This window comes from Mustela nivalis (genome assembly GCF_964662115.1).
Source record: "Mustela nivalis genome assembly, chromosome: 8".
Lineage (NCBI taxonomy): Eukaryota > Metazoa > Chordata > Mammalia > Carnivora > Mustelidae > Mustela > Mustela nivalis.
The window spans coordinates 79328110-79342129 of NC_139027.1; the positions used below are offsets into that span (position 1 = coordinate 79328110).

Sequence of the window (14020 nt, forward strand, 5' to 3'; positions counted from 1 at the left end):
GGGGATGGGCAGTGCCTGGGGTACACCACACCCTGAGGCGTCTAGATAACAACACCCCACACACCACCATAAAGTCTTAATATAACAGTATTTCAGAGAGAAGTTTTAATCATGTCTGGTTTAGTAATTCTTTAATCCTTCCAAAAATGCCACACCAAACCAATAAATGCCTTTTATTCACATATGTGTACACACACAATGGAACCTGCAAGGTTCATCCTTAAGAAAATTGAGATTTGGGGGGTGCCTGGGTGGCTCAGTGGGTTAAAGCCTCTGCCTTTGGCTCGGGTCATGATCCCAGGGTTCTGGGATCAAGCCCCACATCGGGCTCTCTGCTCAGCAGGGAGCCTGCTTCCTCCTCCCTCCCTCTCTGCCTGCCTCTCTGCCTACTTGTGATCTTTATGTGTCAAATAAAATAAAATCTTTAAAAAAAAAATTGAGATTTTTACATTTTTTATACCATTTCACTACATGTCCCAAAAGCATGTTTGTGTGCCTGTGGTAAATGCTACCTTCTAGAGCATCAACAGACAGCAGAATGAATTTGGTTAAAAAGGATCTTAAAGGTACAGTTCTATACTCCTCCCAGTCCAATCTACTTCCAGGGGATTGAGAATGGGAAGCAAGATAATGTAGGTAAAATAAGCCCTTGGTTAACTAAAAGATACTCTAAAAATTTAAGATAACAAAATCATTCTACACAGAAAACTAAGAGCTTTCAGAACAAATTTGACTCTATGCTGAAAAATAACAGGATCAGATCAGTTAAAAAAGTCAACAATTTTTCAGTTTCTATTCTCCTGATATTATCTCAAATAAGATGAAAATACGCACATAAACCCATTACCCCCTCATGACCATTCTTAGATCAAGCCTTAAATGAGAAAAACACTGCAGAAAGGCAGAATTTGAAAATGTTATGTACTTACCCCTCTCATATCTGATATATTTAGTTTCATTGTATGAAACATGTTTAGTGTAGCTTTTCCAATTATCTTTGCACTATCTGTTGCCTGGTCGAGAGTTACAGTCCTGTAAGTGATAGAATTAACTTTTTTAAAGGAACAAAAGCTACATCCCATATATATATTCACTGGTACCTCACAGGTATTGAACTATTTGAAAAGGCACAGGAAACTTGTCAAGAAAGTTACAAAAAAGTTTAAATAATTAGATACTAAATATAATCACTGAAAATGAATGAGAATGTCTTCCTTCAAGGAAACCAGTAATAACAAATTAATTACACTGACAGCAAGGAGTAAAAGAAAAACCATAAAGAACACTCGAACTTTGAGATACAGACTAAAGAAGACCTGGCCAACTGAAAATAAGTTGGAAAAAATTCTTTAAAAAGATGTATTTTAGTTAACATGTATAGATACAAATAACATGCATATTATGTTGCAACTAAAGCATGAATGTAAATGTTTGAGATTCCAACATGTAAATTTTAAATTTTACATTAAAAAATTAAAATTTACATTCCAAGATTATCCATGTTGAGGTATGAAAAGAAGATGAATACCCATGTTTTATTTCTTGACTTTTGTTATGTTTGAAGTAAAGCCACTGAATAATTTCAGCATGTGAGTATGTGCATGACAATTCTCAGAAGCTCTAGAAATCAACAAACGTGTGGGCAGCTATGACAAAGGAAATACAGCGGTACCCTGTCTAAAACCCAGTGGGACTGGAATATACAATTCTTAGATCTTTAAGAATTCTTGGAGGGGGAGGGAAGACTGCCAGCATTAGTATGTGCTAAAAACTATTTTATTATATTTTAATTTTCTCAGTATGTGAGGACATTATGTACATCCATGAAAGTTACCCATATTTTTAAGGAAACCATTTGCAAAAAATCTCCATTGATTTCTTGCCTCAATTAAGTTTATTTCATACAAATAAATCCAGAAGAACTTAAGAACAAGATTTTTAGTGGACCATGGTGGTTTAAATGTGTTTATCTTTATATCTTTCCAGAATACCATTAAACTGTCTTGGAAACAATTTTTAAGTATTGGGTCAATCGTTATTTACTTATTTTTTGGTTAATCGTGATCTAGAAGACTGAAAGCACATTAGAAAATCTAAGTTTACCAAATATGCCTGCTATGCCTAAAAAGCAAGGCACCAGCTTGAGAGAAGTCAATTTATGTTATAGAACCTCAGAAACGCTCCATTATTGGAAGTGTCAGGTGCCAGCAAGGGGGGTGAGAAGGGGGAGAGAACGTGTGTGTACCAAAGAGAGTCAGCCCTTCCTCTGGGATGCTCTATACCTGGCATGTTGACGCTGAGAGTCAGGGAACATCATGCATGGCCAAGGGGAGGGAGGCGCCTTACTCAAAAGAAACTACACTCTTCCCACCCAGACTGCTCTTCCATTGAGAAACCAGAATGCCACCTGCCATCTTCACACGGGCTCACCAACTACAGGCTGGAGATGGGAAGACCTCTCTTGTGGCAAACTGACAAGCCTAACAGCAAAGACCATAAATACAACTGGTTGTGAAAACCCAAGACCAAGGCCCTCAACAACTCGTCTATGATGAAGCCCACTGGTCCACACGTCCCACTACAAATCTAGAGGCTCCACATAAAATTTTAGAAGTTCATGTCTCAACAGACAGCCATGGACTATCACACAGACAGATGAAGAAAACCTCTAATTATAAAAACAATCAAAAGAAAAAAAAAAGTATCAGAGGGAACAGAAGAGTATTTAAAAGAGAGAATACAGCATCTGTTTAATAACAGATATTCATATTTAAATGTCCACAAAGAATTAAGAAATACTCCGAAGTTTAAAATGTTGGTAGAAATAAAAAATTAATATTGATGAAGTACCTGGCACAGAAACAAAGACCAAATAAAATTCCAGAACCCCTGGGACACCTGGGTGGCTCAGTCCGTTAAGCGTCTTCAGCTGAGGGTCTGGGGTCAAGCCCTGCATTGGACTCCCTGCTCAGCAGGAAGTCTGCTTCTCCCTCCTGTGCTCTTTGGCTCTGTCAAGTAACTAACTAAAATCTTTTTTTAAAAAAAAGAAATAGGCCATCAAAAGAGCACTGAGCTTCTCAAAAGTAATCCTGGAAAAAAAGATGACAATGGAGTTTGTCCACAATGTGATGATTTCTAACTATAACTTTTTTTTTTTAAGATTTTATTTATTTATTAGACAGAGATCACAAGTAGGCAGAGAGGCGGGCAGAGAGAGAGAGGAGGAAGCAGGCTCCCTGCCAAGCAGAGAGCCCATTTCGGGGCTCGATCCCATGACCCTGGGATCATGACCTGAGCCAAAAGCAGAGCCCTTAAACCACTGAGCCACCCAGGAGCCCCCTAACTATAACTTTTAAGTCAGCAAAACTACTGATCATGAGGACCGATAGGTTCATAACAATATATACCCATGCCTTCTTTCTCACTAGATACTAGGAGGAGACAAGGGATGCAAGAAAACAGGATCCTACCCAGATCATAGAGAAGGGACACCCCTTCAGTCCCAGTCCGCAGTACGTCTAATCCCGACTGCACTGGCACACTGGAGGGCCCCCAGAGAGTGCTCCAAGAGAAAAGATCAAACCAGGTGATTAAACACACAAGGAGGGAATTTGGCAAATTCACAAAAAAGCCAACAAAAAAAATAAGAAGCTCAGTAACTCCAGGACAAACAAGTTCCACAAAAAAAGGGAATGTGGTCATAGCAGACTCTATGATCAACCATGTGCAGCTGCACAGGGTCACCATCACGGAACACTGCTGGGGGCAAAGGAAATGCATCAGGGGAAACAGGAACAGGCAGTGGAAGAAACGTAGTGCAGGGGACTCTGTGTGTGTTTATAAAACTAAAATTAAAAGCACATATATATAAAAGAGAGCCACGGCAGGGAAATTATTTCCCCGAAAGAAAAACTGTTAAAAGATAACTCCCTATGTGATAATTAAGCCACAGATCTCAACTTACATAGGGCTCTTTGACATGTCCTTTGTCTTACAGTACTGTAACATATCACAGTCTGGGAAGCACATGATTTCCACATAGCTAATGACCAGAGGTAACAGAATCATGAGACATGGAGTACCACTTCTTGATTCAGCCCAACATGACTATAGCTGGGACTACAGCAGGGACCCACAGACTTTTTCTGTAAAGGGCCAGAGAGTAAATCGCCTGTGCTTTACGGTGCCTCTCAAACAGTCTTCACTTTGCACAGACTTTTAAATAAATACCATTCTTGGCTCACACAAACCACATAAAAACAAGCCCCAGGCTGGATAAGGCCCACAGGACACATCGTGTCAACCCGGAAGCAGAGGAAATACAAAGTCCGTTAGAGTATTTCATAATCCCTCCCCTAAAGCATTCCTCATGCAGTTAAAACATCACCGAGATGTTAGGTTCAAGTTAATGGTTTAAAACTGATCTGAATGTTCTTAATATTTATAAAATTACAACTGTTTTGAAAAATCATGTACTCTTTTACATCATCTTCTCCAAAATAAGTATTTTTATTTCATTTATTTATTTAAATCAATATTTACTGAAAGATTTTGAGAGAGAAAGAGAATGAGAGAGAGAGAATGAGAAGGGGGAAGGGTCAGAGGGAGAAGCAGACTCCCCGATGAGCAGGGACCCCGTTGCAGGACTCGATCCCAGGATTCCAGGATCATAACCTAAGCCGAAGGCAGTCGCTTAACCAACTGAGCCACCCAGGTGCCCTCCAAAAGAAGTATTTTAAGGACACAGCAAAATGTACACCTGACTACCCAGCTATGCATAGCAGATTGTGAACTGTCCTGTGGTTATTCAACTGAATCCTCATCTCGTTAAAGACAAACACTGAAATATCTGTGGGAGAAATGAGCTGGTATCAGAGTTTTGCTTCAAAATCACTGGGAAGAAAGGGAGTTAGGATGGTATGGAGGCGCTGACAGCAGTACTAGAATCAGGTAATGGGTTCACAGGGGTTCACTCTACTGTTCTACTTTTAAATGTTTTAAATTTTCTTAATGAAACTCCTTAAGTTCAGGACAAAAATGGAACAAATACTAACAAAAGCAAGCACATAATGTGTTCACAAAATGGCTATTATCCTTCAACTGGGGGGTCGGGGGAATAAAGTTACAATTAATCCTAGTTTTCTTCATGTTAAAATTATATTTTTGGAGTACCTGGATTCTCCAAAAAAAGGACTGAATGAGGCTGATTTTCTTATTACTATTAGAGTGGCCCCCCAAAATATACAGTGCTAAGTAACTTGAAGATATTTAAAAACACATATACGAAAAGAGGAAACCAGTGCCAGTTCTCTTCCCAAAGAAAAATTATTTAGTTTTTGAATAACCCTTCCCATGTATCTTAAACAAATCAAGTTCCAGGTTACATTCTCAGGAAAGGAATTAATAAACTAGATCTGATTTTTCCCACAGAAACCATGTGTAAAAAGATCATTTTATTCCAGAGTTAGGACCTAACAACCAACTTATTATAGAAATGATCACTAACAGTGTATTTAACTAACTACAATTTGAAAGACAGGTACGTATCAAAATGTTTATTAAAATAGGTAAATATAACAGCTAAATCTTACCAACTGCATAAAAATTTTATAAATATATGGTTTCACGTACAATTTATAATCCTTGTTTTCATGGTGAACAAATGCGTGAGTGACAAAGCTGGCAGCTGCCTTTGACTGAGAGCAGTCCTCTTGTGACTTCTGTCAACAACACCACACACAAAAACATAATTGGTGCAGCTGGCACGAGCTAAAAAACTTTTTTTTTAAAATAAACACACAATTCCTTATGCATGGCTTTCAGGTCAGATGTCAGACAAAATACAGTGTACCACTGGTATATAAAATGGTACACAAAAATAAGTATTTTCTTCTGGTCATAAACCTTAAGTTTCATATTCGCGGCCCTCACATTTAAAAAAAAAGGGGGGGGGGGTGGAAGGGTTAAATGCTTTCTCCCAGTCTTCAGAGACTACAATAATTAATCATTTCAAAAAGAGAACCTATACCTTCCTAAATAAAGCAAATGTTTCATTAAAATCACTTTCTGAAGCACTGTGCTGAGGTTTCCCTCCAGGACCCTGTTGCCACCCACAACCGTCACCACCCTTTCCTTCTGTCTGTGCACAGAAGTCCACAGCCTAAAGACTCCCTCCAAAGGTCAGGCACACAGGTTCCCGTGACCAGACGAACCTGAGGGCAGTGATATGACAACAATGGCCTTGGGCTGAATATCTGATAACCCCAGATTGTACAGATCTTTTAGACTCTTCCTTGGTTCTCTTCTTTTTCCTATTATTAATTGTAATAACCTGCATTGGAATATCAATTAGCCAAAATCCTTTTACACATAAGCTTACCTGGCGATGTTATCACAAATCCCATGGCCTCCAAATTTTGCAGTTTCGACTGGGGCCCCAGGCTTTCGCACCATGACTTTGAGTGTCAGGCGTTTACCCTTCATGCCGGCAGCCTCAAGTCGTCGCTGAATTTCTTCTGAAAGATTGAGAAGAAAAGCTTCCGCTTCTTTTGGCTATGGAAAGACAAACAGAAAAACTCCACTGTTTTTCTAAACACTGAACAATTCTCAAGTATTTTCACTTTCAAAATCAAACATGTACACTCTTTATATCCTGAAAGCTGCAGGGACAAGAGTATAAAGTATTCAAGCAACAAGAGTCTATGGGCTAGCTGGAGAGATGGGACTAGGTGGAGAGATAAAGAACAGTAAATAAATGGATAAAACTCATTAAGAGATCGATACCTGGGTAAACCTTATTCCATAGTTGATCTCAGCTGAAATAGATTTTCTTTCCTTTTCAGTTCGAACTGGTCTATCATCCAAACCACGGCAGAACCTATAAAGCATCTGACCTGTTTTGGGACCAAATTCTTTCTGGAGTTTTGCCATTGTCATATATTGCAAGTCTCCACAAGTTTTAATTCCCAAAGAGGTCAACTTGGATTCCATTGAACGTCCAACTCCTAGAAAAGGGGATACGTATAATTTTTAATTCTGCACATAAACCATTAAAAACAATTTAGCAATGAGAAATAATTGTCATTCACTCACAAAACAACTAATCTCCCTCAAAATTTTTAAGTGACGTAACTGAAACATCTCATAGACTTTAAAGAACTGTTTAGTGCAAATGCTAATGAAGTTATTTCTAGAATCCTCTCCTCAATCTGAACTCCAGATATAGGTGAACCTTCTCAAATATGTGTAAACTACATAAGTTCTCAGAAGAATGCCATCTTTATTCATTACTGAGTAAGATTTCCATCTTATTGAGAAAATCAGCAAATGAAGTTATAGGCTTGTTTACATGGGCCTACAGTATGACCTACATGTGAAAAGACTCACAAGTGTTAGGGATTCTACTATGATTTCGGTGATGGCCAAATTTCATGACAGTTTCAGTCTCCCTTTCTATGAATGGAAACTAGAACAAGAACTTATGACATATGACATAAGTCCAAACCTAAAAATGTTACTGCTGTCACACTTGGTAAAGTAACTTGGGGATGAAACAACATGGCAGTGAGGGCAAGATAGATTTCTTTTACTAACAAAGATTATCTGTCTAAAAGGTCTCAACCCCCCCCTTAGCTGGGCCAGCACGCAGCAATCCCTGGGTCCTTCTTTTCCAGACACCAGGTCTGAGCTTCACCTGGAGAATGCTGATGAGTTCTGTCGCTCTCAATTTGGCCCAAATCTTAACAAAGGTACACATATCTGGAGAGATATTTGAGAGTAACCCAGAGAAACTAACATTCTGATCAGAATGGTCTGCATACAACCAAATCAGTAATTTCCACCAATAAGGAAAAGACTGTTTCTGGTCTTCTGCAGGATCTCGTAACAGCTGAGTGACAGTGGCTATGTTGTGCTCATCACTTGAGCATCCTTTTTTTTTTTTTTTTAAGATTTTGTTTATTCATTTGTGTAAGAGAGAACACATGTGCACACACAAGCAGGGGGAGTTGCAGGCAGAGGGGGAGTAGGCTGCCTGCTGAGCAGGGAGCCTGATGTTGGGCTCAACCCCAGGATCATGACCTGAGCCGGAGGCAGACACCCAACTGACTGGGTCACCCGGGCATCCCATCAACCATCATTCTTCTAGCAGCTATTCTGAGAGCAGTCTTCAGTCCAGGTTCTGCCAGGAGCAGCTCCTGGAGCAATTACATAGGACATAGGGTTAGAAGGCTGCCAACCTTACAAACGATCTATGGCCATGGAGATAGGCAAGACAAGTTTAAAACAAGAAAAGTTTTTCCCTCATGGATAAGATGAAAAGTGTTAAGCGCATTGCCTCCCATCTGTGCCATTTTAAAGTTCAAGTAAAAAGAGAGAACAAGAAAGAATTGCCAGAGTCTGCTTTAACATCAGCAAAATCTGCCAGAGGAATACCATTCACAAAAAGGTAAAATTCTAAGTGAAATCCATCTAAGCTTCTTTCAAAATGGAGAGAACCCCAAGGTAAGAAGCAAATCATACCCAAGGCTGGCCAAAGTCAGACACTCTACACACTATTCATCGTTCAAGAAAGGCTTTTTGTCTCTGTTACCCCACACCCCACTCTCAAACTGTGATATTTCCCTTAGAGATCTGTAAAGCTGATATGTTCTCACTGACCTGCAAAATCAGCGAGAGGCAGGGGAAAAGCCTACTGTTTTTGAGAATATCTTCAATACAGTGGAACAGAATTATTATTCCTAGTAAATACAAAAGAAAGGCTATCATATTAAGTATCACCAAATGAACAATGATCAACCTAATCTAAGTGAATTGCCCCTGTAGGGAGGAAGGGAAGACCCTGTCTGCTGCAAACTCATCTAATGAAACAAGTGGGAGAGGGAGGCAAGTGGGGGCGGTGCCCCACCTCTAGCCCCTACTATTCTGAGTGGGGAGGAAAAATTAATCAGCACCAAAATCCTGACAGGGTTTTTAGTTTAACTGCCTGCATCATGGAAGCATTTATAAAGAAAGGAGTCCCCTCAAAGGGCACTCAAATTGAGTGCAGCCACCTAGAAAGGAAAAAGTGAAGGAAAACATGCTAGCTTAGAGCCAAGTCTCCAAGGAGAGGAGGAGGAGGAAAAAAAATAAAAAGATGTGGAAGCTCCTGGTCAAGCCACTGGGACAAAGACTTGCTTTCTCTCCTTGAAGGGGAACTATTACTCTAAATTAAAAATTGCCAGTAATGTCTCCTCCCCTGGCATCCAGACTTGAAAGTACAATAAAAGACACAGGAGAATCAAGTTTTAAAGAAAAAGGTTTTCACCATTAAAATAGCACTGTCCAGCAGAACTCTCTGTGATGATGAAAACGTTCTCTATTTGTGCTGTGCAGTCCAACAGGCACTTCTCACATGAGGATGTTGAGCACAGAAATGTGGCTAGTACAAAAGAGGAACTGAATTTTCATTTTATTTGTAATTCATTTAACTTGAAATGCTACTGCCTTCACTTAGCTCCCGGTTCCCATATGACAACACTTCAGATCTTTATGTCCGCCTACACGGTTGTCGAGTTTCTCTGAGAATGGCTGGGGGCCCAAACCCACCTGGGCTGAACCAGGTGCAGAAGGTCCTCACGGTAGGGGCACAAGCATGAGGTGAAAGGCCTGGCAAAGATCTCAAAGAATTCACAGAAACAGGCTATTGCAGTTAAAGAGTCTATGGGATGATCCTTTCTTTCACTAAATAAACAGATCTCATTAGGTAATTATTTGTTAGCCTAACATATAATCACTATTCTGCAGAGTCCCTGAAAACATAAACTGACTTAGTAATGTGTTTTCTCCTTCTCGTGTAGCTACGATAACTGTGTACAGCGTGCTGGACACACTGTGTGCCAAGTAAATACTTACAGGCACAGAGGGCTAGAGCTTGTAGAGGACAAGTGAGGTGTCATCCTGAGTTTCTTCTGGCTATTGGTTAGAGAGCAAAATTTCCCCAAAGCATGTCCCACAAGATGTTAATAGGCACTATATATTCATCTTCAAATATCTGTAGGAAATTACTACTTTTTAACAAAGATAAATACGTTTCTTTATTGTAACAATTCTCAACTTTTACTAAGCAGACTCTCCACCAGGGATGGTTCCTGCGTGCATGTGAAAACTTTTTTTTTTCTCCCCCCCCCAACCCCCCCTGCAAAGAACAGCCCGCATTCTGTAGAGCACACTTTGGGAAAAGATGATTGCAACACCATCTTCTACACAGGCCTAACAACAGTGCAAAGCAACATTCTGCAAGCCTCTGTGAAAGGTTCTCAATCGATCTGATTGAGAATTTGGGAATTTGATAAAACTCAAAAGACCTATGGAAATCACGAAGAATTGTGGGTATGAAGAAGAGAGGAGGCCACATGGGAAGGTGGCTTGCCAGAGGGAGCCACTCTTGCTGCCCTCCCACTGTATTTCAGACATCCCTGAAGAAATGGAAGGCTATACTTAAGAATTTAACCAAGACAGGAACTTCACAATTGCCCTTCAAGAAATAAAGTCCCTCTAGCCAGCAAGCAAACTAAAGTGAAATGTTCAGGAATGTTCAGGAAATACATCACTGTATATAAACAAACAAAGTCATTCAGTTCAAAGATGGTGTTACAGACTGAACTGTGTCTCCTTAAAATTTGTATGCTGAAATTCTAACACCGATACCCCAGAATGTGACTGTAATTAGAGAGAGGGCCTTGAAAGAAGTAATTAAGATAATGAGGTTGTATACAAATGGGTTCTTTTTTTTTTTTAAAAGATTTTATTTATTTATTTGACAGACAGAGATCACAGGTAGACAGAGAGGCAGGCAGAGAGAGAGAGGGAAGCAGGCTCCCTGCTGAGCAGAGAGCGCGATGCGAGACTCGATCCCAGGACCCCGAGATCATGACCTGAGCCGAAGGCAGCGGCTTAACCCACTGAGCCACCCAGGCGCCCCTACAAATGGGTTCTAATCCGGTATGACTGCTGTCCCTGTTAGAAGAAGTTAGGACAGAGACACATAAAGAAAAAATACCATGTGACAATACAGGGAGAAGATGGCCAATCTACAAACCAAGGAGAGAGGCCTCAGAAAACAACCCTAACAACTCAATCTTTGACTTCTAGCCCCTAGAATCTTGAGAAAATAAATTTCTGTTACGTAAGTGGTGGCATTTATTACGGCAGCCTGAGCAAGCTAACGGAGATGGCTAGCACAGGAAGTCCGAACACATAGTTCACATGCAGCTTTAAATACACTGTACCAGTGTATTTAGAAGCTTGCAGTAAGATGTGTTATTAAAACTTTGAATTTTACTGTCTAAAACTAATTTGCTAGTTTGAGTTTAGAAGATTATTCTTCCAATTTAATCTCAAACTGATAATCAAAATGTCCTATTTCACAATTCTAACATTAATACATTCTTTTAAGTTATTTACTGGGGGATCAGGAAGCTTTAAAATTAACCTACTATAAAATGGCATTTTGGTCATTTACTATTTGATAGCCTATAACAAATTTCTAAAGTACTTCAGATTTACTTTTATAAGATTTAAGAATATACATCTAAAAATATCAGTAAATCCGCTTTTCACAAGCAAAGGAATCAAAAATACTTTCACTGAAAAGGTACGGTCTTGAATTTTCCCCACAAGAAGAGTGTGTTTTTTAACAAATAGGATTATCTGAAACAATATCAAGGATTACTGCATGGTTTAGAGAAATTTCTTAGATCTACCATAGCAAATCTAAATATTGAACAAATGTGAAAGGAACTATCCTTTAATTATTAATTGTGAAATGAATTGTTCAACAACAACAACAACAAAAAATTACATCTCCTCAAGGTCCCAAAAGGGCAACTGTTTTTCAGTTATAATTAATTATATTTGATGATTTCTCTATGGAAAGATATTTACAAGCTAGGTTAGCCACACAGTAACCACACAACAATATAAAATAAACATCCTGGCTCTTAGCAGAGAAAGATAGAGATGGACATTTTACTTCTACCTCTGATTTAACACAACATAATACTTTGTCTTTAGGTTTTATTCTTCCTAATAGGATTCATATATTTTCTACTTATACAGCTATTTGCTTACTAAACTGAGAAACCTGTCATGAGCCCATTAGTACATTTTTATAAACAGAGGAATCGATTCTCAAAATTTTTTATTTAGCCTAGAAGTATATAATTTCAGTTAAGATTTATTTAAAAGACCAAAAACCAACTTCATCGTATTCTTTTTAAAATGACTGCTAGGAATTCCCTGATCTTGCCATTTGAGAAATATTTAAAGTAAAATATGTGAGAAATAGAAATAAAAGGTAACATTCAGGTCCTGATTAGTCAACTGAGGGTTTACTCACTGAGGAATTCCAAATTCTGTTATTCATGGCACTCAATCATGGATTAAAAAAAAAAAAAATTAATTCACATGTTTTGGAACAGAGAGTAACATTGTAAAATTATGAAAAGCACTAATAGATATTTACAACCAACCAGAGTTAAAAAACAAAGATCTGTATTTACCTGGTAGATTACTAACTAGCTGACCTCTGATAAAATCATCTACTTCTTCTGGTTTTAAATGGTATTGGCCATCTGGTTTTGCTTTTCGAGTTGCCATTCTAGCAAGGAGAATATTAGAACCTATAAAAGTTAAAAAAAAAAAAAAAAAGGAAAAAAATGTTTTCAAGAAAGATTCACCACAGTTATTTTTAAATTAAGATTCTTAACAAAGACACCTATAGACAAGTTACCTATCAAATTTCTTTCAAAACCAATGAAAATAAATAATTCCCAATTCTGATAATCTCAAACAGAGTACAAAACTAGCAGAATTTTGTTAAACAGGACATATAACCTGCATGGATACTGGATAGAGGCTTCCCTTTGCTTCCAAACTGAGTGTCATTTCAACATCTCCTATCCTGGTAGGATGGGAGAAAGCAGTCCCTAACCTTACGATCGGAGATGCAGGCACTGGGGGTAACGATGAGAAATTCCATCACCCTGCCAACCAATGTGTCCAGGCTGAGCAGGGAAATAAAGCCAAAGGCATGCTCCTGGACGGGGGGAAAAGGGAGCCTTAAGAACCCGAAGTCTCACTATATAATCAGAACATGTGCAGTGGAAACCAAGGATAGGCAAGTCTTACAAACAGAGAGGGACAACGAGGTCCCAAGTGGGGTGTGGACGTGGAAAAGTAAAGAAGAGCAGAGCCAAGACAATGGGGGAGGGGGAACAGAGAAGGTGTCAGGGCTCTGTAAGAGGAGGAATTTATGGAAGACATAAAAAGGACATGTCTCAGTTTTACAGAAGACTTTTGTAACAGCTATGTGTTTTCCTAGGGTAAATATGTAGATATTCATGAAGAGAAAACGTTCTGCAAAGTCAGAGCAAAATGATAAAAGTGGTGTGTTGTGGAGAGGCAAAAAAGATTGAGGAGTGGAAATATCACATGGGATTTTCATTTTAATTAATGACTGAACTTAAAAGAATGCACTCATATTGTCACACCTGTAAATTAAAAAGAACTTTTTAAACAACTAGAACCATGCCAGATACTGGAATACAGATAATAAGCCCTAAATGAACACTGAGAAAGATCTGTAGGCCAAACACAGGGGAGTAGAAAGGTAGGCTAGCTAGAACTGGAGGAATGCTAAGAATATACTAACCATGTTTTTTATTTTCTGTATGTTATGATGTTTTGATATCTTAAAACTCTTCCTGGCTGGAAGGAGATGGCCCTCCCAGGGCTAGCTGGTTTTTAAGGACAGAACACAATTACCTCCCTTAGGAGCGCACCTCTCACATGCAAGCCAGCCACCCCCAACCATCTCCTCATCAAGCTCACACACAAAGACAGTACTTTCCTGCCTTAAATCATCCAGGCAGGACACCAGGCAACTAGTACAAAGAGATCCCCGTTTATAGCTCTAAGACCACAGGATTATCCAAAATAGTGAATCCAAAGCTGTTTATTTGTCCAGCTTTTCCCACAGAAA

At 39.1% G+C, this 14020-nt stretch overlaps 1 protein-coding gene across 30 annotated transcripts in view; it reads right to left on the reverse strand.

The window, feature by feature from the left end:
- The window catches only part of REV1 (REV1 DNA directed polymerase), a 94189-nt gene that overhangs the window by 5560 nt on the left and 74609 nt on the right, over positions 1-14020 (reverse strand). For all 30 annotated transcript variants that reach the window (XR_014316006.1, XR_014316007.1, XR_014316008.1 and 27 more), the window contains 4 exons: positions 12540-12659; positions 6784-7004; positions 6380-6552; positions 930-1032 (listed from right to left, as the gene is read on the reverse strand). Coding sequence is in view for 21 of the 30 variants with exons in the window: in XM_082747003.1 (XP_082603129.1) it covers positions 930-1032; positions 6380-6552; positions 6784-7004; positions 12540-12659 (617 nt within the window). In the remaining 9 variants the exon portion in view is untranslated. The remainder of the gene's footprint in view (positions 1-929; positions 1033-6379; positions 6553-6783; positions 7005-12539; positions 12660-14020) is intronic.